Genomic DNA, 22,771 nt, shown 5'->3' with positions numbered 1-22,771 from the left:
TTTGCTCCCCCAAGCAAACAAGGAAAGCCAGAAGTCATGTAAATACATATATTTGCTTTGGGGAATCACACAGAAAGATAACAGCTTTTGGGGGCATGCAGAAATCCTCCCTTCTGATCCCAAGAAACTTTGAAGTGAGTTTCTCACACAGGTCAGAAGGGGCAGTCCAAGGGAGTGAGAAGGTGGAGCTAGCAACCTGAGAGTCCCTCCAGTCAACCAGGCTTCGAATGGCAGTCAGACACCTCGTGGATGGATTAACCAGATGGTGGCTCATGTTGCCCTGTGCCACAAGTAGCTTTCAGCACACACCTTGAATTCTCCTGTCCATGCTAGGCACATGGAGCTGAAGGAGACCACCCGTGATCACACAGGAGTGCGCAATTTGGCCTTCCAGGTAAGCGTGGTTTCTTTTGCTTTGTGGGGAAGAGAAAAGACTTAAAAACAATGAACAAGGCTTACCTCAGTCCCTAAACAAAAAAAGCGCAATTTCTGCTGTCTGCAGATAGTTTACAACACCTTATATGCTTTGTGCTGATATCCTGCCAAAGTACAATGTTCTTATACAAAAAGCCACAACTGACGCATTCAGGAATAAGCTCATCTCACTCCCTTCATCTGCTATCTGGTATACTGGTATCTCTGAATAGTCTCCTGTCTCAGTAATATTTGGTAAGCTGACAGGTCTCACAACTACACATCCTGTTTTCCTACCTGTTGTATCAATTGCTGCTTTTTCATGAGGATACTTAATTTACAGTTCTGTTGAAGACGAGATCAAAAATTATGCAGCAGACATACATCTCATCAAAGCAATATGTATTAATAACATGAAAAAAACAACAACAACAACAACAACAAACATACAATCAGAGTAGGGCATATCTTCTTTCTTCCACACATAAAATAACTGCATGTTCTGCTCTGGAGAAGAACACAGAGAGGAGGTAAGGAGCCAACACAGAAGGTTCTTCATATTAAGTGCATGACGGAATGTTAATGAATATTTAAAAAAATGCAGATTTCAAAAGCTGAAGCACCAAAAACCAACCAAACAAACAAAAACCTATTAACCAGTCAGTTATCGTTTCTCCGTGCTATTGGCACCCCTGCATTTTCAAAGGAATCAGAGTAGGAATAAACAACATAAATCCACAGCCAAGCCAGTTTGCGGTGCTTTGTTAGTGAAAGTAGGGTGGGCAGGGGAAGGCCTGGTGCTCTGATGCATGCTCCAGTGGTAATGTATCCCTTAATGTCATCCTGCAGCCTTCAATCCTTATGCTGTCACAGAGCTCAGCTAACAGGAAGGACAGCACATAGTGGGTATGAATATCAGTCAACGCTATTCAAATAATACAGAAAAATGTTTGCAGAAGCTAAGCGTGCAGAATATTTTGTAACGCCAATAAATATACAAGTGCTCTGTCCTAATAATTAAATATTCATTGGGCTATAAAGACACACATACAAGAGACTGATTTGATAATCTGCCAGCTGGGGAATATTTGCGGAATGTAAAGGAGCTAGGGTCAAGTCCCTACTCCAGTCAATAGTTAATAATTCACGCTAAGTGGGACAGCTTCAAGAGGAGACAGAGTGATAACTCTCTTAAAACACGATAGCCCAGTGGTTAGGGCATTCTCCTGGGTAATCACAGTGCCCTCACTGCATCTCTGATTCAGAGCAGGTATCCAAGCAATATGAACTTGTGTCTCTTTCAGTCCAAATGATTGAGTTAAGTGAGAACTTCATCCTGGCTTTGCTTGCACAAGAAACAGGTGCTTAGGTCAGCTTCCAAAATCTGTGCATACAGAGTCACAGAGGAAAGAAGCATCCCCTCTAGCTGCAGAAGCTCAGTTCCAAATGCTCTTGAATAGCCCAAACTGGAAAATATCTAATTTCTCAGCAGTCTCTGTGGAGTACAGAACTGTGACTTGTTAATTCCCTGCCTTGGACAGCTGCTTCACCTGGGCAATGTGCAGAGACCCCAGTAGTTCCTTGCCCCCTTGCAGCAGAGGTTTGCAAGAGCATGGACATCCCATCTGATTTAAGTAATCTAAATGTAAAATTACTGAGACTAGCCATTAATGAAATCTGTGACTTGAATCAGGTTTTCTGGTTATTTTTTATTTTTTTCTTGGAATATTAGAAGAAGTTAACGTTTACATTTATGCTATTTCTGACTCAGCATATAAATCACTCTCTTGGCAATGTAAGCACAGAAGAAAATAGGTAAGTTTCTGCATAAAGAAAAACAAAAGCAAGCAAACAAACAAAGAAAAACCACTTCATGGTAGAAGCCACTGTGTAGAAGAAACACATCTATTTTTTTCCTATTTTCTTGTATTTGATTTTTTCTTTGACAAGCAGCACTTTTCTTCCTCTGTGATATAGTATTTTCTAGTATATATCTAGTATACTATCTTCAAAACCAAAAAGTGTTCTCAAATTCATTTAAGCCATTTTTAAGTACCAATGGGGGATTGCACTCCAAAAGTACCTTCAGATGTACCTGAGCTGTTTAATGATTAACTTGAAAAGTGACAGAAAAAATCAGGGACAAAGTAAACCTCAGTTAGGTAGTTTGTTTTATAAAGTAAATATGTTAAGAAAACAGCTCTTGATGTTATTACAAAGCAGTTAAATACTAACAAGTGCTGTTGAATGGATTATATTTGAGCTTTATTATGCCAAGAATGATTGGCCTTTTGCCTGATAATGTACAGGGACTCTTAATGGGATGAAGAGGTCGTTAACATAAAGTAACGTGTCTTTCAACTAGTCATGCAAATGTTTAAAGGGGATAACTATTTGAGCTCTTTTAAATTTTACATTGGTTATTGATATTTAAACATAAATCCTTTAATGTTATTATTGAATTTCCACTACATTATAGGAGTGTAAAACTTTTTCAACCAAATTATAGTATACTTTAAAAATCAGTTATCCAATGTTAACCTTCAGAGATGTATCCATGTAGTGTAAAGTTCTACTAATGCCATCAATTACATTTATTGTAATGCTTGATCCTGCAAAATATCAGCTAATACTTGGGAGACTCAGAAGCAACTTTCTTTTCTCATTCAAGTAAAAAAGTAAGTTGTGTTTTTGCAGTAGAGAACTAATTTTCTGTATTCCAAGATAGTTGTGTAGACATAATAAGGAGAAATGCTAACTAGATAAGTGGACAGTAGAAGGCTTCACTCTTCCAAAATAAAGTGGAAGCTTGAGAAAAAGAGGATGAGCAGTGTGGGAACAGTAAAACAAAGACCACAGGTTCTCAGAACATAAGAAAGGGAAAAAAATAAAGGGGGGGTGGGGGGGGGAGGGGAGGGGAGGGAGAAATTAAAGGGTTGAAAAAAAAAATAAACATATATGCGTCAAGTAGCTTGTGAACCTGTAGTACTCAGCCAATGAGGAAACAGGGGAGGTGATCAGGTGTTGGGTAATAGGGAAAAAAAAGGTTATGATTTATTTATTATAATGTACTCCTAATTGACAGGACACCCATCCACTGTAATCGTGAATAAAATAGCTTCACAGAAGATCCTGTCTGAAGAAAATTATTTGACATTTTTCTCACATTCACAACTTGTAATGGTCTCAAAGGAAAAGAGAAAGCAAATCCCAAATGTACAGCTGCACTGTATCTCTCACTGATTTTAGGGCTCAGTTACTAGCAGCCATTTGGGTGCATTACAATGTGTAAGTTTCTTGTATTGATTTTAAGACACATAACTCTATCCACACCATCAGTCTGCCCAAACACTTCAAGGCAATGTACCCAGGACAAAACCCCAATGCAAACATTAGGACTACATGGAAAAGTTACCTGCTTTGGATGCAAACTCATAGCTAGAATAAACACCTTGCTGCATTGTTTAAACCATCAGATTCAGGTTTTTAATTGTTTTGTTCCCTTAAATATGTCATGCAATTTAAGGAACCTGAATCATCAACAGATACATTATCCTCATAGTCTCATCATTATCTGGAAGACATTCCATACTAAGTATGTACACGTCGATGTAATATATTGTGTCTATATCTACAATAATGTCATAATGTACATAGATGCTACAGTGTCTCTTGCTTCCAATCTGATTCAGTTAACTTCTCTCTGAGGGTGCTGGCTGGAGGTTCACTGCAGCTTCCCACTGGATTGCCTGCTCACAAATCCAGCTACACTGACAATAATGCTAACACTCAGATGTTAGCATTTTCCTAGCTTGTGTTCAGCTTCCATTTAAGATGCAATGGTTTTACTTATTTAATTCTGATGATTCAGATCTCTGCTAATAATGACATTAAACAAGAAGTCACACAACCCTCAAGGGATGAAAAGAGATGGCTCATAAAGGAGTGGTAATCGGAAGCGGTACCAAAAAAAATGCCCTGACTCAGGGAGGAACTGGGAGTTAGAAAATAAACTAAATACAATGCAAAGGGCAGATAACAGGTAGTAAATATTTATTGTTCACTAGCCTCTGACTGACAGTGTTATGATGCATTAAGCAGTTAGAACCAGTTTTTGTAGCCTAGCACACCATGCTGTTAAGGTGCTTACCTGAGGAAGGATCTCAGATATAACTCTGCCTTTTATGCATGCTGCATAAGGTGCTGCCCTAACAAATGCAGCTTTAATACTCCATTCCATTCAAACAATATATCTATAAAAATGACATTTATTTCTTGTAGCATTTATCAGCATTCTCCACAGTATCCTAGATACTCAAGTCTGGTTGCCTAACAAAGAGTATATGCGCTGTGAAGAATTTCCTATTTTATGGGCATCACTGTTATAATTTGCCTTGAAAATTATGAAGGCATTGCACTATATAACACCATCAGACACAGGCAGGAAACTATGTGGTCCTTTCTCCCATTTTCCAAATTTGCTTTCCAAAAAAAAAAAAAGTGTTTTCATACTAAGACATACCACTCTGTCTCTTGTAAGAAATAGTAAAAACCAATCATACCTCTACATTTTTTTGTATTCAGGCTATGTAAATATTTTTAAGATTCTTGTCTGTGTCATCCTCTGTGTTCCTGCTTGCCATCAACAGATGTTTTGAATGCCACAACTACAGGGGTCATGTACACTTTGTTATCTTCACTCTTTCAGTTATTCTGAATGTTGCTTTCTGGTCCTCATACACTTACTTGTTCTGTTTCTTTTGTACAGCCAGCTTATGCCAGTCTATCATTAAAACTTTTTTATCCTGCATTTCAAATACCATCCAACTGTCCTACTGGTTGAAGACAGACAACTTAAGCTTTTAAAGAAAACTCTAACATACTTAGGGGTCGGTGAGCCTAATTTACAGCCCATTTCAAAATGTTTCATGAAAATTTAGGCAGCTGAATTTAAATCTGGCACTACACATTTTTTATTTTATCTTTTATTTATCTTATCTCCTGTCTTTGTGATTTGTTTAACCTCACTTTAAGGCAAGGATAATGCCTTATTCATCGTTCTGGGACAACACTTGATCCTGCATGCTGAATTTCACAATCTGACAGAAAATTATGAAAACTATGATTATGGATCAAAAATTTTCCCTTTTATTTCAGTATTTAACATTCATTAAAGCTTCTTCAGAATGATGACACTGGTTAATCAGACAGTAGATGTTGGAACACCTCAGATTAATGGTCTTAAAATGCATTGGATATTAAAAGAATAAAAAAGTTTTGAACTATAAATCATGTGACTTCATTTCAATTGACTTAAAGCAATCCACAAAATCCACCTAATCCAACATGCTACATTAAAATGTTTGCTTTTGAAGCATCTGTTTTTCACTGAGTTACTTAAACACCCTGTTTCTAGTCTCCAGAGCTGAGGCAATGATCCCCTCTTAAATGTAAAACAGTTAAAGCATCTGTTTGGATTCTCTGACATCCAATTTGTTTAAATCACTACCTGGAAGGGGTGGGAAACAATCTACTCTTGAGTAGATGCTGTTGTTAAAAGTGCAACCAAAAGCAAGTACTAGAAGTACCCTCTATAAAACCAATTATCTTTCAAAACCCCAGGAGGAGATAGGAGGGAAGCTCAAAGAATGTAGTTATTCAAAAAGACTGGTCAAGTAAACAGCTTGTCTACAGGGAAGCAAACAGACATTGAAGGAGCGCAAGTACAAGATAAACCCATGCCTTTGCCATTTAATCAAATATTTTGCAAGGAGGAAACTCTAATCAGTAAAGTACAACAGAATGTGCTAGTTGTATAACACTGTTCATATATGCCAACATTCAAAGTAAATGGATCAAGTCAGTAACCTTTTCAGCATAGCCTGGAGGGAAGAGGGTCTGCCCATCTAACTTGTTCTAATTTGTTTTTAACTTCCTTCTTCCTTACGTCAGTGCAGATTGGCTAAGTTCAGAATTGACTTGGCATGTTCCTGGATCTGTGGTCATAACAGGCCACAGGAGATGTGGCCTGTGGCCATGAATACAAAGGTCGGGAGCACCTCTTACAAACACAGGCTGAGAGAGTTGGGGTCATTCTGTCTGGAGAAGAAAAGGCTCCAGGAACACCTGGAGATCTTCTAGTACCTCAAAGAGGCCTTCCAGTACTTAAAAGGGGCCTGCAGGAAAGCTGGGGAGGGACTCTTTGTCAGAGAGCACAGTGTCAGGACAAGGAATAGTGGTTTTAAACTTAAAAAAAAAAAAAAAAAAAAAAGGTAGATTTAGATTAGATATTGGGAAGAAGTTCTTTACTCTGGGGCTGGTGAGGAACAGGTTGCCCAGGGAAGCTCTGGATGCCCCATCCCTGGAGGTATAGCCTGGTCTGGTGGGAGGTGTCCCCTGCCCATGTGCCCATGGTAGGGGGATGGAACTGGGTGATCTTTAAGGTCCCTTCCAACACAAACCATTCTGTGATCTTATAAAAGGCATACCACAGAGAACTTATGTAGTAAATCTAACTGCTGTCTATAAAGACACTCTGTTTATTTCAGAAGCAATAGAAGTACATGTTGAAACAATGCATTTACTACATATGCATTAATAGATGGCATTGTCTTGAACAAAGGTACTAACATCAGGGGGAGGCCCAAATAGGCCATTTTAGAATTGGTGGGAAGAAGGGACACATCTTTGTAAGCCTTCTAAACCACTCCTAGGGCAAAGGGCAGCACTGCCAGAAGATGTTAGTTTCAATCAAGAAAACAGCAGATTCACATTAGCCAAGCTCCACCCATGACCAAAAAAGCTTTATGCAGCAGTGCAAGGACTTGAACACATTCGTTTTGCACACTGAGTTTTGGGCTCTTCTGTAAGACTAAAGTAAAACACAGAAATGCAAGCATCAGAATAAATCAGTTCTCACTCTACACAGGAAAGGCTTTCAGCTTTTGATGTGAACTGATATAATTTCTGCTCTTGTATCTCAGAATAACACTGAAGACATGGACATTATCCATCAGGACAGTATTGGCGACAGTTCACAGAGAATTAAGAATTCACAAAATGACAAAACTGTACTTAATAATAAGGTATGTTTTTTAATTTTTTCTTCTTTTTCCTTTGGGAGGTAAAATAAATACAGGTATTAGAATAACCTTATGTAAATTCATAAACCACAAATTCAATGTGAGTTGCTGTGATAGCACATCCAATACAGATATTTTAACAAAACATGAATTTGATTTAAAATTCATAAACTTGAAGGGAAGCCAGTTCTGTTCTCAGAAAAAAATTAACAACAGATATACAAACAAAACAGAAAATTGATAAGGATATGTAGGATCCAGGAAAAAAAAATAAAATGTTTTCTAATGCCAAAATGGCTTCGTGCAAGATATAAAACAGGCATCAGAAATGGTAGTCAGAGGCAATACTGGAGACAAGATGTTGAACTATAAGTATTTTCTCCTGTGATGTTGGAGAGAGTCTACCTGGAAACACTGTTTTTAGTGATACTGTCTTTCAGTTATACAGGGTGTCATAGATATTGTTAAATACCTACTCATCCAAAATAAGGGAGATTTCAGAAAAAGGGGAAATATCAAAAAAAAAACTCAAGCTAGAGGCAACAGCTCTGACTTGTGATAGACCAAAGAAAATAAACCAACCAACCAAACAGAAAGATGAGAATACAATACAAATGACTTCAAAAACATGTTTATTTTGACTTCTTTTAACAGTGGTTTTGTCTAAGCCCACATTGTATGTGGGCCACACTATAAAGGCTGGAGTAACGTTTAAAAAAAAAAAAAAAAACATAGAACAGGTATTTTTTTCTAGTGTCATATACTAATATTTCCACATCCACACTTTCCACTGAAAAGGTTCAGCTGAAAACATTCAGCCAGTATTTTGTACAGATATACTACAGATACACTTATCCTCACTGACGTTCTCAGACACACCATGCCTTGAGGCAGAAGACTTTATCTGGGGACTCTGAAGCAGACTGACTTTGCTATACCCTGGTGGTTGAAGTCTATAGCCTCCATACAGCGCTTTGGTGACTCATCAAGGACCAAAACCTCCCCAGGAGCCAGTTCTGGCTTTATGTTTGGCCAAAGAAAAAGAGAGAAAATGGTTTGGATCCATTCTCCTTTTCCCTCGTGCAACTGCATGGAGTTAGATACAAAGTGGTTTGATTTCAAATTTTCTAAACACTTTGATTTTTTTGAAATTTCTTTGATTTCAGATTTTCTTTACTCTTTTTAACGTAGACTTAAGAAATAATTTGTGACAGTAAAGTAATAACATAATAATATTCTATACCAATCTAAATACCTTGTAAACAACATGAAAAGATATGTACTGATGCTTTTTACAATGAAACAAAATTTAAAAATAGTGAATCAATAGTAGAAAAAAATAGGTGACATTCTCAAGACCAATATTCTTTCCCAGCTTTCATCACCCAGGAACTTTATGGCATCCGTGTATTTCACAGAGTCAGGGTGCTGGTAATAGGTGATCCTCCTTCCCTGGGAAGGACAACACATCATGGGGAAAAGGGACAAGGGAGCCTGGTCTGGATAACACAAAACAGGTGGGTTGGTGATGGTGGTAGAGATGGAGGAGGGATGTGTGATCAGCATCATGCTACAGCTTGGAGAGAGGACAAGGTGCCATGGGGAGTGCAGTCGTCTGCAAAACTGGATGCACAGCTCCTCAACCGAAAGGACAACTAACTCCTGATCTATAATACAGGCCTGAGCTTTTTCTATCTACAAAATCAAAAATATGTGATAAGCATTGGCATAACTTGAAGCCCAGGGAAAAAATCAATCAATCAATACCCTTTTCACTCACTGCATCTCAGGTGAGAAGTCCATCTTCTATAGCTACCAGGAGGAGTGCTCCCAACTACCAAAATAATAGCAATTCAGCAGGCAGCAGCATCTGTATTTTCAGATTTGCTCTATTTCATAGTTGATACCAAAGAGAGAAAGAAATTAATTAACATGGAGTGAAGCTCCATGAGTCCCACCCATCCTGCCCTAGAAATTTCAGTTAAGAGGACTGAGAGATTCCTATCTGTGTTTCAGTGGCATTTGTTGTAAGGGAATGAATAGCAATTTCAACGTACATACTCCTACATACCATTTAAATTAGAGGCCATGCATCTGTCCTTTGTCTCTTGCCTCTGAGCTGTTTTGTTTCAGGTTTCTTGCTAGAAACAGTGGGTTTGCCAGGACTGTAAGTGGAGGCCTCAGCTTGGGCAGAAAAGCCAGGCCAAACACAGGGTCATGCTCCACGGCATGCTCTGGTATAGAAAAAGCAGCCTGGGGAACAGGGCTGGCATAAATAATTGTGACATAGGAAAGGTAAATTCCCACTTCGCCTTCCACTGCAGCAAGCTGCACTGGTTTTTTTCCTCCCTAGAGGGTAGCGCATCACCCAGCATGGAAGGAAAGCACTGCTTGCTTTTGTGGCAGTCTCCAGCACGGAGCACGACTGGTCATGCTGCTCCGACTGGGTGTTAAAACCAGAAAGCAGGACAGCAGCGAGGCACACAGCAGTGGAGTTGCTGTGCTGCCTTCAGTTGCCAAAGAGCCCCATGGCTCACCAGCCCCTGGGTCCCCGTCGACCACAGGCCCTGCCACAGAGCCTGCACATGGCATGAGCACTGAGGTACACACGGGTGGGACAGGCACGATTGGGCCTCTGAGCAGCATAGTGCCACTGCCCAGCAGTGTCAGGGGAACCATGTGGCTTCCATATGCCATGAGGATGGCCACCAAGCATGACAGAGAGAGCCTGATGCTTGGTGCAGCATTGGAACAAAATTCACAGTGGTTTTGGCAGAGAAATGAGAACTACCCAGAAGATGTAAGTGTTCAGAATGAGAGATTAAGAGAAGAATTTTGTGGTATTCCTGATAAGAAACTGCCACGTTAGACTACAAATATATACTTCAAGGTAAGATTAGTAACCTAAAGTTACTAATTAAGGATAGGAAGAAAAATGGGTGTTTTCCTACAAAGGGAGAACCAGGTACAAAACAGCAATACATTTTGGAATTTGCTAGTATGTAGTGAAATAAGCTTTTGGGCAAAGGCAAGGTATCAGTACAAGTGCCTGTTTTTGAAAGCCATGTGAATCCAGATTGCCACAAACACCCTGCTTGCCTGCCCATGGGCCTGGAGACAGCAGGCCCCCAGCATCCCAGGCCCTGCCAGGACACAGAGACCCAGTCTGCCCTGCATGCAAAAGCTGTGGAGACATACCTCCCCCTCCCCCCCCCACCTCCAACCTGCCCCATGCACAGCACAGCCAGCGGAAAGCAAAATGTGCAAGTTTTAATGAATTTGTAGCTGAGATCACACTGTGCTTGTTCAAAATATGGATGTATTAGGAGACAGACTTATGTGGAGCAAAAAGATATATCTCTGATGAGAATGTGCTGTCAGGACAAATTTCAAATTTCTGTTGCTTTTTTAAGAAGTAAATTAATTGACTTACCTAATTGTTTAAAATACAACCCCCCTAAAATTTAACCATTCTCCATAAATAAAATTTCCATTCAACCATATTAAGGTTTGGCAAACAGAGAAGCAACAAAACCAGGCAGCCACTAATATGAAATATTGAGCGATCTCAGCACTTGAGGGTGACAGAGCACTAGCACAGGTTGTCCAGAGAAGTTGTGGCGTCACCTTCTCTGAAGATATCCAAAACCCTCCTGGGTGCCATCCTGAAAAATATGCTGTAGGTCATCCTGCTTGGCAGGAGGAATGGACTAAATGATTTTCAGAGGTCCCTTCTCCCTTCCAGCCTCAGCCATGTTGTGATTCTGTGATCTGGTCAGTAGGCAACCATACTAGCATTCACTCTTCTAGCATATACTAGCACTTATACTAGCATAGTAGCAACCCTTAGCATTCGCTCTTCAGTAGGTATGCAATGCTAATTTGTACAGGAGCCTCTTTAACTCCAAGTAACACTAGAGGGTTTTTGTCCTTTATTTTCTCTTCCAAAATTGTGTGAAAGTCTTGGAAAAGTTTGTAACTCACAACACTGGTGAGTTGGAAGTCATGGTCTAACATGATAACTAGCATTTGCCTGCTAGTTATCACAGCACTGACAGCAGAAAGGAGAGTTAGAGTTGTGCTCACAATGCAGAAGGAAGTCTTGTGACTGCTTCAGCCACCTGCCTGTGGGGATTTCTGTTTTTCCCATTACTTAACAAGCGTGCACCCTTCTCACAGCATTGGTACTGATCTGTTTTCCAGGAGGATGAATATGTCAATATTAAGAGTGATCTGCATGAAGACAAACACGACTCAGCAGCTGAGGAACAACCACACTTAAAAGGGTAATGTCATTTGGATGAGTAAGTGTTCTATTCACTTTATTCCAGCCTAAGCAATCAGCAGCCGGTGTTTCTGCATCTGGAGCAACAGCTCAAAAGTTTACAGCTGTGTCCCTGTGCAACACAGACTTTTGTATCACAATTTGGGTAATACAGAAACGCATTGTATTTTAAAATATTATACCTTTCAGCTGACATATGATTATGGAACACTTCTAAAACATTGCAAATTAAAGGAGCAATTTTACTTCTTTTTAAAATTAGCTATATGTTCAATATTTCTGTAAGGGCATTTTTAAAAGAGGCCTTAAACAGTATGCTCTTGCAGGAAGTGCAAGATTCACTATTGTCAGATTCACTACTTCAGTTTACATAGCTAATTAACCTATTTACCCCCCTGCAAATTATGAGATTAATAGATGTAAAAAAAAAAAAAAAAAAGATATTTTGATCTGTTAGAAATTTTACATTTCATTAGCAGTAGCAGTAAATGACTACACAGTGAAAGTACACATTTTACTTGGGGATTGGTATTTTCTCAAAAACTACAAACCCTGTATAAGAAAGTCAAGAATATGAGATAGAATACATCAAATTTTATTTTCATCAAATTTTATTTTATGTTATAACATATTATTACTAATTATTATAATTAGTAATTCTTATTATTTTATACTAACATTAATTAATGATATTATATATTAATTATTTGTAATTAATATAATTATTATTCATATTGCATTTTTATTTTCATCAATTTTTATTTTAATGTTTTTAATGTCTAAAATATTTTTCTGTCATATTGAAACTTCATATAAATCCCCATAGAAGTCATACTTAATTTTTCTGCTGATTTCTATTTTTGCACTCTATTATGCCATTTCAGCTTTGAACCTACATTTCTACTATATGATTCTAGGAACTGACTTGCTCCTAAATAGGAGTTTCTCTAACTCAAACTGAACTACTTGAAATGATCTCATGCCTGTAGAAATGATACACTTATAAACAGAAACAGTAATTTTGGTGACGTCATTTATGCTTCTGAGTTGCACTGAGAGAACTTTAAAGACTCCTTAATATGATCAGATTTGCTGTTGACATCATATTACTAAGATACTGTTTCAAAGTTTAGATATCACCAGAATTTTCTCTTGTTTCTATTCTGTGTTCTTTGGCAATTTTGTCATTCCTGTAGCAGTATGTAACATGAAACGATTTCTTGTTTAAACACTTTGGGTCCTCTCTACCAAAACAAAAGGTTATATTTGATAGATCAAACACCAGAACAACTTACTAAGAGTCACCAGTGGCAAGTGACACCACTTCTGGGTGTCTACCCAGAAGTAAATTGATAGCACAGGCAAATGTTGGCACAGAAGTGCATGTACAAAGTCTTCCCCCTTCAGACCTTGGCCTCTGCCCTGAGAGAGGCAGAGCTGGATCAGAGATGAAATAGTCATTTTCATAGAATGGCTCAGGTTGGAATGGTTTTTGACCATCAAGTTCCAATTCCCCTGCCATGGGCCAAGGTGCCACACAGTAGATCACGGTGCCCAGGGCCTCATCTAAGGTCTTGAACACTTACAGGGATGGGACATCCACAGCTTCTCTGGGCAACCTTTTCCACTGCCTCACCACCCTCTGAGTGAAAATTTTCCTCCTAACCTCTAATCTAAATCTCCCCTCTTTTAGCCTAAAACCATTTAAAACCTTGTCCTGTCATTATCTGACTAAGCAAAAAGTTCCTCTCCATCTTTTTTATAAGCACCCTTTCATTATTGAAAAGCTGCAATAAGGTCACCTCAGAGCCTTCTATTCTTCAGACTGAACACCCCCAGATCTCTCAGCCTTTTTCATAGCAGAGGTGCTCCAGCCCTCTGACAAATACTGTATGTTTGTCATTTATTTTGGTTTATTTGTACTTCTGTGGAGACCCAAGGCCTAACAGAGTTAGCCCTCAAAGGGCTTTACCTTTTTCCTATGTCCTCTTGTTCTTCCAACAGTAGAAGGTATTATGGCCTTGAGCTGCAAAAGCTTTTTGCAGACTGGAAGCTGAAGACCACTTTGCTCTATTTTAATTATATTCAAGCTACTGCTTGTCCTGTGTTGTTGGATTTGTTCTTGGGGTCTAAGTTTATTTTTATGTTGAGCACTTGACAAGGCAACAGTAGCTCTAAAAGCATGCCCTAATGTGATTTAATGTATTCCTTGTGTCTGGTTAAAAGAAGTATTCACAAAGTGCCCCTTAATTTCAAATGCATCGTTGATTTCTTTCAACTGAACAGCTTGTGATCCGAGACACAAAACCTTTGAAAGATCAGTCTGGATAACAATGATATGCAATATGCACAAGGTGGTAGCATTCACTTGGAGAGTACATGCAGACCAGAACAAGGATTTCTGAGATGCAAAATGAAAGGGAAAATAGTTTTGGTATACAAATATGTTTCACATTAAAGTTCTCTTTTAAATGTACTTAAATAAGTGTGTTTTTGTGCTTTTTCAACATCTATTAAGTAAAAGCCATCAGCAGTGTGCTGCACTTTAAGCCCCTAGGGTCAGCCTTTAACAAACAGTGTTTATTTAGTAAAGTAACTGGACTTCATTAGGAAGATGATTTTTTCTGCCACCTTTCAGAACAGAGCTGTACATTTATAACATATTATGCCTGAATTTTTAAGATATGCTGATATCAACATGATAACCACTAAAAAAAAAAAAAGGAAGATATTAGATTAAATAAGAAATTATAAAGAATTGTAATCTTAAAATAATGATTTAAAATCCCAAAGAACTCAAAAGACATAGTAATGGATAATAGTAACTATTTTCTCCTTTTTTTCTCTCTTTTTTTTTTTTTCTTGGTGGAAGAACAATAAACTTGATAAAGTCACTCTGGCTTATTCATGCCAGTGTCTTTCATTTCTACATTTTTTTTTCTTTTCCTGTTATATCTGAGATTGAGTGGCTAACCTAATGTTCTAAAAAGTAAAAGCAAAGAATTATTATTTGTGAAGTAAAAGGAATTCCTAGGAAAACAAATAAAAAATAAACAAAGAAAACCTGAAATATAAAAAGCAATTAAGATTTCTCAGAGATCCTGTTGCTCTTTGAACTGAACAAGTATTTTTGTTCTCTGCTGAGTGCTAATATAAATTAATACTTCTCTTTTTTTTTTTTTTTTTTAAGTGCAGAAAAGTAGAGTATTCACGCTGAATTTCAGCATGCATCTGACCCCAGCTACAGCTAGTTTCCCAACAAATACAGTCTGGATAATTACCTACTCTAAACCTATCACAGTCTTTGTAGACATTAAGGCTATGAGGCACCACTTTACAGAGACATAAGCTATAGCCGTGATTTCTTTTTCAGCTTGAATACTGAGGCACTTATTTAGCTAAAGCTTGTGTAACTAAAATACACCCACATCATCAGTATATTTAACATCGGAAATCTGTGCTGAATTAACTTTCTATTTCCCTAAATCTCAGGCTTCTTCATGAAATCACTATGTGTTACCCTTGGTGAGATTAGAAAAGAACAAAAATTAAGTATTTTGTAAGTGGAAGAATAGACACTAGGAAAGGACATGCAAATATTAAAAATCATTTCATCTTCCATGAAGTGATGAGTCTTTGACTAAAGGTTAGTGTAAATAACAAATAAATTTTCAAATCCAGAAGCATCTGTTAACACTATAATGTTTTAGATTGATACTGGTTATTTTGCATCCACAAGTGCCGATGGAAGCTACATGCTGTAAGACACACAAACCCTTTAAAATTATTTTTTTTTCTAGGAATGTTATATTTTCATAGGAATGTCACACAACTATTTTTTCAGCCTTCCTTCAAACCTTCTCTAACCTACTCCCTTGGGCCTTTGCAACTATAGCAACACTACTCCACACAGCAAAGCTGTGTTGGCTGTACTAACAACCTTTGTGATCAAGTAATGGACACAGAATCTTTATCTACCTATCTAGTCTGCACTAACCTTGTAAAACAGGCCTCGTTGTGGAAGAACTGTATTGTGGAGGCTGGCATAACTGGCCTACTAGCTTCAGCCCTCCAGATTCTTGACAGACTGGCCCATTAGATAGCTGGCAGATTTTCCTTTTTACTTGTTTAACATCAAACAAGAGAATTCCCGCCCCCCCAAAAAAAGTTTTGAAGATATCAAAATGATTTTCTTTGGCACTTAGGGTTCCAAATTTATCTCTTACTGTGGTGAAGAATACTCCAGGGAGAAATTTTTGTCAATTTAACCTGATGTTCCTGGGGAAACTACCTTTTTTATCTATAGCTCAAGTTTCTGTTCTGTTTGTTTTTCACATTTTCCTAGGCCTTTAGAAAAGAAATATGATAAAGCCTGTGATTTTTGCAAGAAACATAAAACCAGAATTAACTACGTGATCTATGGAATATTAATAACAGGTACAGTATATTACATTTAGTGTTGCTGAAGCCTTACTTACATACCTATACAAGGTTGTAGATTATTTTTTTCTTGTATCTGATACAAAAACTCTTGCCTGTCTTCAAAAACGCATTTGAAAGGAGGTAAAAGTGAATTTAGTCCCAGAGAAAGTTCCAGATTGCAAACCTCCACTCATTTCTAAATATAACAAAACCAAAATTTTGCTACACTGCTCCTCTAGCATGTTTTAACTCTGACTAACTGTTTTTCAGGGGAAAAAAGGGTAGTTCAGTCTCTATGTCTACTCAATTACTAGCCCTCTTCAAGAAGCTAGTTAAATTACAGTGTTAGGAACTTGCTCAAATCGATGAAATCACTCTAAAAAGAATCAGGGACCAACCTGGATGGAGTGTAAGTCAGCAGGCTAGAAATTAAAGCTTTCTGCTCTGACCCATATCACTCAACACCTACAGCAAATGTCTGCTTTAAGCAATGCTGTGTTGTATGTCAGCATGTAGTGCAAAGTCATTCAATTATTCTTGTTTGTTACTTTCCTAATTATTCAGTAGGCTGGTTTGAAACTGCCAAATGACAAATGATTAATACCTACTTTATGAAATAAATACATAAACTGCTTTTAAGCTTCCCAGTTACTTCAGAGAGCCATCAAATCAGGCAATAGGCAAATGCTTTTAAATGTTTCTTCAAATTTTATTGGATAAAATCATCCTCTTGTGAAAGAAGAAACAAGATCTATTTTCTTTAATTCACTACTTTTACACAGGAAAAAAAGCAGCTATATAGATGTGCAAAGTGATTGATGTAATTTATATGAACTTGACCTGGCCAAAGTATATATATTCTGCTTCTACAAAAGAAAGTCACCAAAGAACAGTTCACCATTTTCCAGCAATGCAGTTTCATATCAATGAACATAAATAACAACACTATTTATGAAAGCCGAATTTCTCAATAGTTAGGCCAAGAGTCAGTAAAGCACTCAAGGCACTCAAAAGATAAGCACAGGCCTGACTTTAACCACATCCTTAACTCTGAATTTAAGATTTGATTCCGTTTTCAAAGAGACCAGACCTAACTGACATATGTGTTTTTGTTTCTGTGGCAGCTTACGTGGCAGTAGTTATTGCGGCCTGCAGCTTGAATTTTCAGAGGGCCTTTCCTCTCCTCATCATTACTGTCCTAGCTGTCTTCTTCATCTGCTGGGATTTTTTAGTAGTGAAGTATGAAGACAGAATTGCTGCATTTTTTTCTCCTGGAGAAAGATATTTGGAGAAACAGTGGTTTTGGCTGAAATGGTAAATATGAATGACTACGTACTTATACAACAGAATAAAGTGTTAGGTCAATTTACCTTTAAATCTTTCTTTAAACTTGTGGCCCATAAGCACCAGAAGATAGATCAATCATAAAGAAAATGCAATAAAACCAAACGATATTTGTAGAACAATTATTTTTTTTTCCAGTTTGGAGATGTCAGGCACACCCTTAATATTTTAATGCAGTAGTCAGGCGTCAAGAATATTTACAGGAAGAAAATGCCTGCTGTATTCATTCTACAAGCCAAAATGTGTTATTGTTGGTTGTTCAGAGAACTGAAGTTTGTTATCTAAGCACTACTTGTTCACATACCCCCACAGCAATGATCTCTAAGCTTTTTTACTTCAATCTTCTGGAGTCAAAACATACCAGCTACATTTGGTGTCGTACAATCTTATTTGGGATGGTAGGCATTTATCCAGTATAAAAATGGTAGATATTTAGCTATGGTTGCTTTTTATTCCAAATATTCCTTAGCAGTTAGTTATCAGGAATATTTAACACATAACTGGAGTGTGAAAGGAGGCTCACAGAGGTTCCAAAGGCCAAAAAAAAAAAAAATCCTTAAAAAGAAAATGAAAGTGGTCAGTCACCTTTGCTCTCAGTTACATCACCTTCTCTCAGAGGAAGAAAAAGCTGTAAGGAAGAGTCATTCTGGGTTCAGGCAAATGAACACGAATCTTTTTTTTTTTATTTAAGATTTTTATATGGTTTTACCCCAGGAGCAGGAATTTCAAAGAAAGATGCTATAAAGGTTGTAGTCCTTCTGCTTCTGAGTCACGTTAGAGAGCGATTGCACACGAGTACCTATGTTAGACAATTTGGCAGCATCTCTAGGGGAGAGGAGGAGCACAAAGACCAGCAGACCTCTGATGGGCAGGTGGGACAAGTCAGGGTCCGTAAGTGCTGTATTATGCAGGCTGCAATCTGTAAATGGTGTGTGTCAGATTAAATGCTTAACTGTAGGTCACAGATTCCAGCAAGAGACAGAAAATCTCTCAGGTGCAGAAAGTGTTGTTTAGCATTGCAATGGACAAAACATTTTGTGGAGCTAGTTTGCAGTATTTTTGATCCAGGCCTAAAAACAAAATTTGGGTATCTAGGTACCACTGATATCACTGGAAGCTAAACAACAGTTAGACACAACTAACATGAAAGAACTGGGGCTGTGTTTAATCTTTCTCTCTGTAAATGGGATGATGTATTTCCTTGTCCCTCAGACTGTCGTTGGGATAGTTACCCTAATAAGGAAACCAAACACAGTTCTATGTTAGCGGGGACCATAGAAACACTGAACACAGATGTGAACAGTGCTCTCATTATTGTTTCTAAAATGGCTAAAATTGCTATGACTAAAAGATATTTTTTGAACAGATTACAGCCAGTTGCAAAGTAAGTCAGTTTCATAGGCCCACCAGTTAAACTACAGGATATAGTTGAAATGAAATGAAATGAAATGAAATGAAATGAAATGAAATGAAATGAAATGAAATGAAAACCACACGATTAGGCTGACCTGCCCAGATCTAAGAAATGAATCAAGAGAGATGACAGGAAGGGAAAAGGAGGATAGAGTGATGTCGTGGTTTAACCCGGCTGGCAGCTAAACACCACGCAGCCGTTCGCTCACCCTCCCCCCTCCCTCTCTGGGACGGGGGAGAGAAATGGAAAGTGAAGCCCGTGAGCTGAGATAAAGACAGTTTAATAAGACAGGAAAATAATAATAATAATAATAATAATGATGATACAATGGTGATAATACGAAAGTAATAATAGTATGTACAAACAAGTGATGCACAATGCAATTGCTCACCACCCGCTGACCGATGCCCAGCCTAACCCCGAGCAGTCCGGCCCCCTCCCCCCGGCTAGCCACCCCTATATATTGTTTAGCATGACGTCAGATGGTATGGAATACCCCTTTGGCTAGTTTGGGTCACCTGTCCTGGGTCTGTCCCCTCCCAGCTCTTACTGCACCCCCCAGCCTGCCCGTTGGCAGGACAGAGCAAAGGCTGAGATGTCCTTGGCTTAGTATAAGCACTGCTCTGCAACAATTAAAGCATCGGGGTGTTATCAGCACTCTTCTCATTCTAAGCCAAAACACAGCATTCCACCAGCTACTAGGAAGAAAATTAATTCTGTGCTAACTGAAACCAGGACAAGTGAGAAAAGATTTTCATTTCATTTAACAGAAATAATGCTCAGACAAAAGTCACTTGTGTTTTATTGTTTTTTTTTTCCCACACTTTGACTCTGGGGACGTGGTCAGAGAAGAATTCTAGATGCCAGCAAGGGATGTTGCTGTTAGAGTAGCATGAGTAGCACAAGTAAAAATGATTTCCTACTTATGTTCCTGCTAAACATTTCAGCTTAAAACGTGCTCAGAGCTCTCATTCATAGACATATGTAAATGTAGAGGTGACAGGGGGAGAAGGAATGTCTGGTCTCCTTCACAATGTTACGCCTGGCACTTTCTCTTGCAGGGTGCTGTGTGCAGCTCTTATCGTAACTATCATCCTCTGGCTTGTCTTTGACACAGCAAAACAGGGATCCCGCCAGATGATCTCTTTTGGTGGGCTTGTGATGTATGTTGTCTTGATGTTTATCTTCTCCAAATACCCAGCCAGAGTGAGTATCTAGTCTACTTTGGTTTTTGAGTTTAATGTCTCAAAACTATTTCCCTACGCTGGTGTTGAGTTCAGTAAGAGTAACTGAAAATCTCTGAACAGCAAAACTTAAACTTGTCAGAGCACAGTGACACATTTCACTTTTGAAGAAAGCCATTCTGCTCTGACATCTTGGGAAGCAGACGTGGGGCTGTACTGGCAGCTGGCTCTCATTTTTCTGGGAGGCTACATCCTGTCCTATGTACTAGCACTTCTGTGGATGGGGATGTGTTTGGTCCCAGAGCATCATGGCAAGGCTAGGCAGTTTGCTCTGTGCCTCAACCACAACAGGCTCACCACAGCTCCCAAGATGTCACAGGTGCTTGTATGAATACATTATTGTCATATCAACACAGATTAAGTGGAACTAGAAATGAGTTCCTCTTCTGTGGTTCTTACTCCCTCTTAAGTTTGATTCATGCTGCAGATGCCAAGCTCAGTCCTCAGATTTCATTTACATGTTCCCATAGTCTTGTTGATGCCATTTATTTTAATTTTCCAGCTGAGCTATCCACCTTAATGCCCTGCATTACTGTGATACTACAACGGAGTTAATTCAGCCACCACACCTCTCACCTCAGCTTTTATCCCTGTGTGTATGCCAACCATACAGTGTCTGCTTTTACCAGTTGTATATTAATCTACTAGGTCATCGAGTTTCACCAACATTTTTTCAACACTCCTACCTCTGTGCTGAGGATTTGCTTCACAGAAATACCTCCCTCAGCATGGACTGGTGGCCCTGCCACTCCCCACCCTTTACAACTGCTACTGCCTCCAGCTGAGGTGAAAACCTGTATGGTCCAAATGCTTTGTGCTCTCAAAGGGGTTCTCCTTACACCTAATTGGCTTGTGTTATTCAAATATCATCTGAGTAAATTAGCGAGTGCCATCTCAGCTCTTTGCCTTGTAAATTTTCAGATTTAGATTTGGTGTTCACAAAACAAAGATGTTTTCTGAGGCAACAGAGCAGAAATCTGCAGTATAGTAGAGGGACTGGTCACATGCTGCCACAGTTTTTCCTGCAACTGCATTCATATCATATGAATTGCAATAGCCAACACTAAGTAGCTCTCAACTAGTCAAGCTCTTTAAAGCTGCAGAAGATGAATGTGGTTGAAATTACTTTAAAAATAGCAAAGTTACCTTATTCCCAGTCCAGATATTTGAAGAGTCCCTATGGTTAGTTACTTTTTTCCAATGTTCCCATTTCAGTAAAAAAAACAAAACAAAAAACAACCCTGTCAAAGTAACACTTGTTTGTTGCCATCATGTATGTATATTTGTTTATTTAATCTTTAAGCTTTATCTTTATTAAGATGATATTTCATCTTTAACACAAGAAGAACAGTTTCTCCTTTTCTTTCTCCTTGTTTACCTGCGCCCTGTAATTGTGAAAAGAACATGTTCTTACTTACCTAGACAGCTTTTCAGCAACTAGCTCAGATAGAGGCAACCACATTGCAGACCCTTTGAGCCCCCTTGAACATGTTTTGACAGCTGCTGCTACCCTGCAGTAAGCCAGACAATCCCTACATTATTTTAACAAACATCTAAAGTATATTATTATGTATTCAAATAACAAATGGTTTCTCTCTCTTTTTTTTTTTTAATTATTTTCATTTTTCTGTCCATCTAGGTTGCTTGGAGACCAGTATTTTCAGGAATAGCAATGCAGTTTATTCTTGGGATTCTTATTCTGAGGACCAAAGTGGGGTTTGATGTATTTAATTGGCTAGGAATTCAGATCCAGGTAAGCTACTGGACAAAAACATTTACTTTTTATATCATTTTCGGTCTTAAGACTCTTACATAGCAGTCAGGCAATGCAATGATCCATTTGCCCTGGGATGTTTCCCCAGCTGAGAAAAACTGAGATCTCAGAGTGGTAGTTAACAACCTGAATTCAATCTTGTCATTTCTGTTTTGCCCAATTAGCACATTATCAACCTTGTGGGACAGGTTGATAAGTAATGACCAGAGTACTCTGTTTGTTAGTGCCTCTACTTCCCTTAGATTAAAATCATAACTTGCATCCCTCCAAACACACAGAAAAACTAATGTTCCATGACACTTATAGAAACTCTTAGACTTGGTCCAACTCCAAAACATCCTTCTGATAATGCTGCTGTGATGAAAAGCCTTGGGATTTAGCAAGGCAGAACAATCATTATCCTCAGAATAGCCCAAGGTCGTGGTCACAGTGCCATTTCATAGTTCTCACAACACGTAAAAAAATAAATTCAAGTACAAGTGGCAAAATTCACAGTTGGGACCAGACAAAACAGCTTGCTGCAAGCAGTAAGGGATCTTTAGGGAGGAGACAGGATCCTGCCACAGGTGTCTCTACAGCAGTCTGCAGGTAAAATTTCTTTTTTAAAAAGGCATTTGCTGAAAGGTAATAATTAAGATGAATCCAAAAAGCAGATCAGAGAGTACCCACTGAAGGACATTCAGAGTTTCCACCCCAGGGATACTACTCACACAACTGTTCTTCACAGTACAGATAATTAAGTGCATTTAAATCAAGACAGTGCAGAATGTACCGTTTCCGTGAGGGAGTGAA

General features: G+C 38.5%; 1 protein-coding gene across 1 annotated transcript in view; it reads left to right on the top strand.

Moving 5' to 3' along the window:
* Positions 1-284: 284 nt before the first annotated feature.
* SLC28A3 (solute carrier family 28 member 3) overlaps positions 285-22,771 on the top strand; it is a gene marked incomplete at its 3' end in the record, with an annotated part of 43,340 nt that continues 20,853 nt past the window's right edge. The window contains exons 1-7 of the mRNA XM_082784301.1: positions 285-394; positions 7,398-7,499; positions 11,700-11,782; positions 16,127-16,218; positions 17,328-17,517; positions 20,023-20,167; positions 21,845-21,958. Of these exons, the coding sequence (XP_082640427.1) occupies positions 338-394; positions 7,398-7,499; positions 11,700-11,782; positions 16,127-16,218; positions 17,328-17,517; positions 20,023-20,167; positions 21,845-21,958 (783 nt within the window). The 5' untranslated portion in view covers positions 285-337. The remainder of the gene's footprint in view (positions 395-7,397; positions 7,500-11,699; positions 11,783-16,126; positions 16,219-17,327; positions 17,518-20,022; positions 20,168-21,844; positions 21,959-22,771) is intronic.

The sequence above is a fragment of the Aythya marila genome (genome assembly GCF_965140915.1).
Source record: "Aythya marila genome assembly, chromosome: Z".
Classification (NCBI taxonomy): domain Eukaryota; kingdom Metazoa; phylum Chordata; class Aves; order Anseriformes; family Anatidae; genus Aythya; species Aythya marila.
The sequence above is the reverse complement of the archived record's forward strand: the minus strand, read 5'-3'. Positions and strand labels throughout refer to the sequence as shown.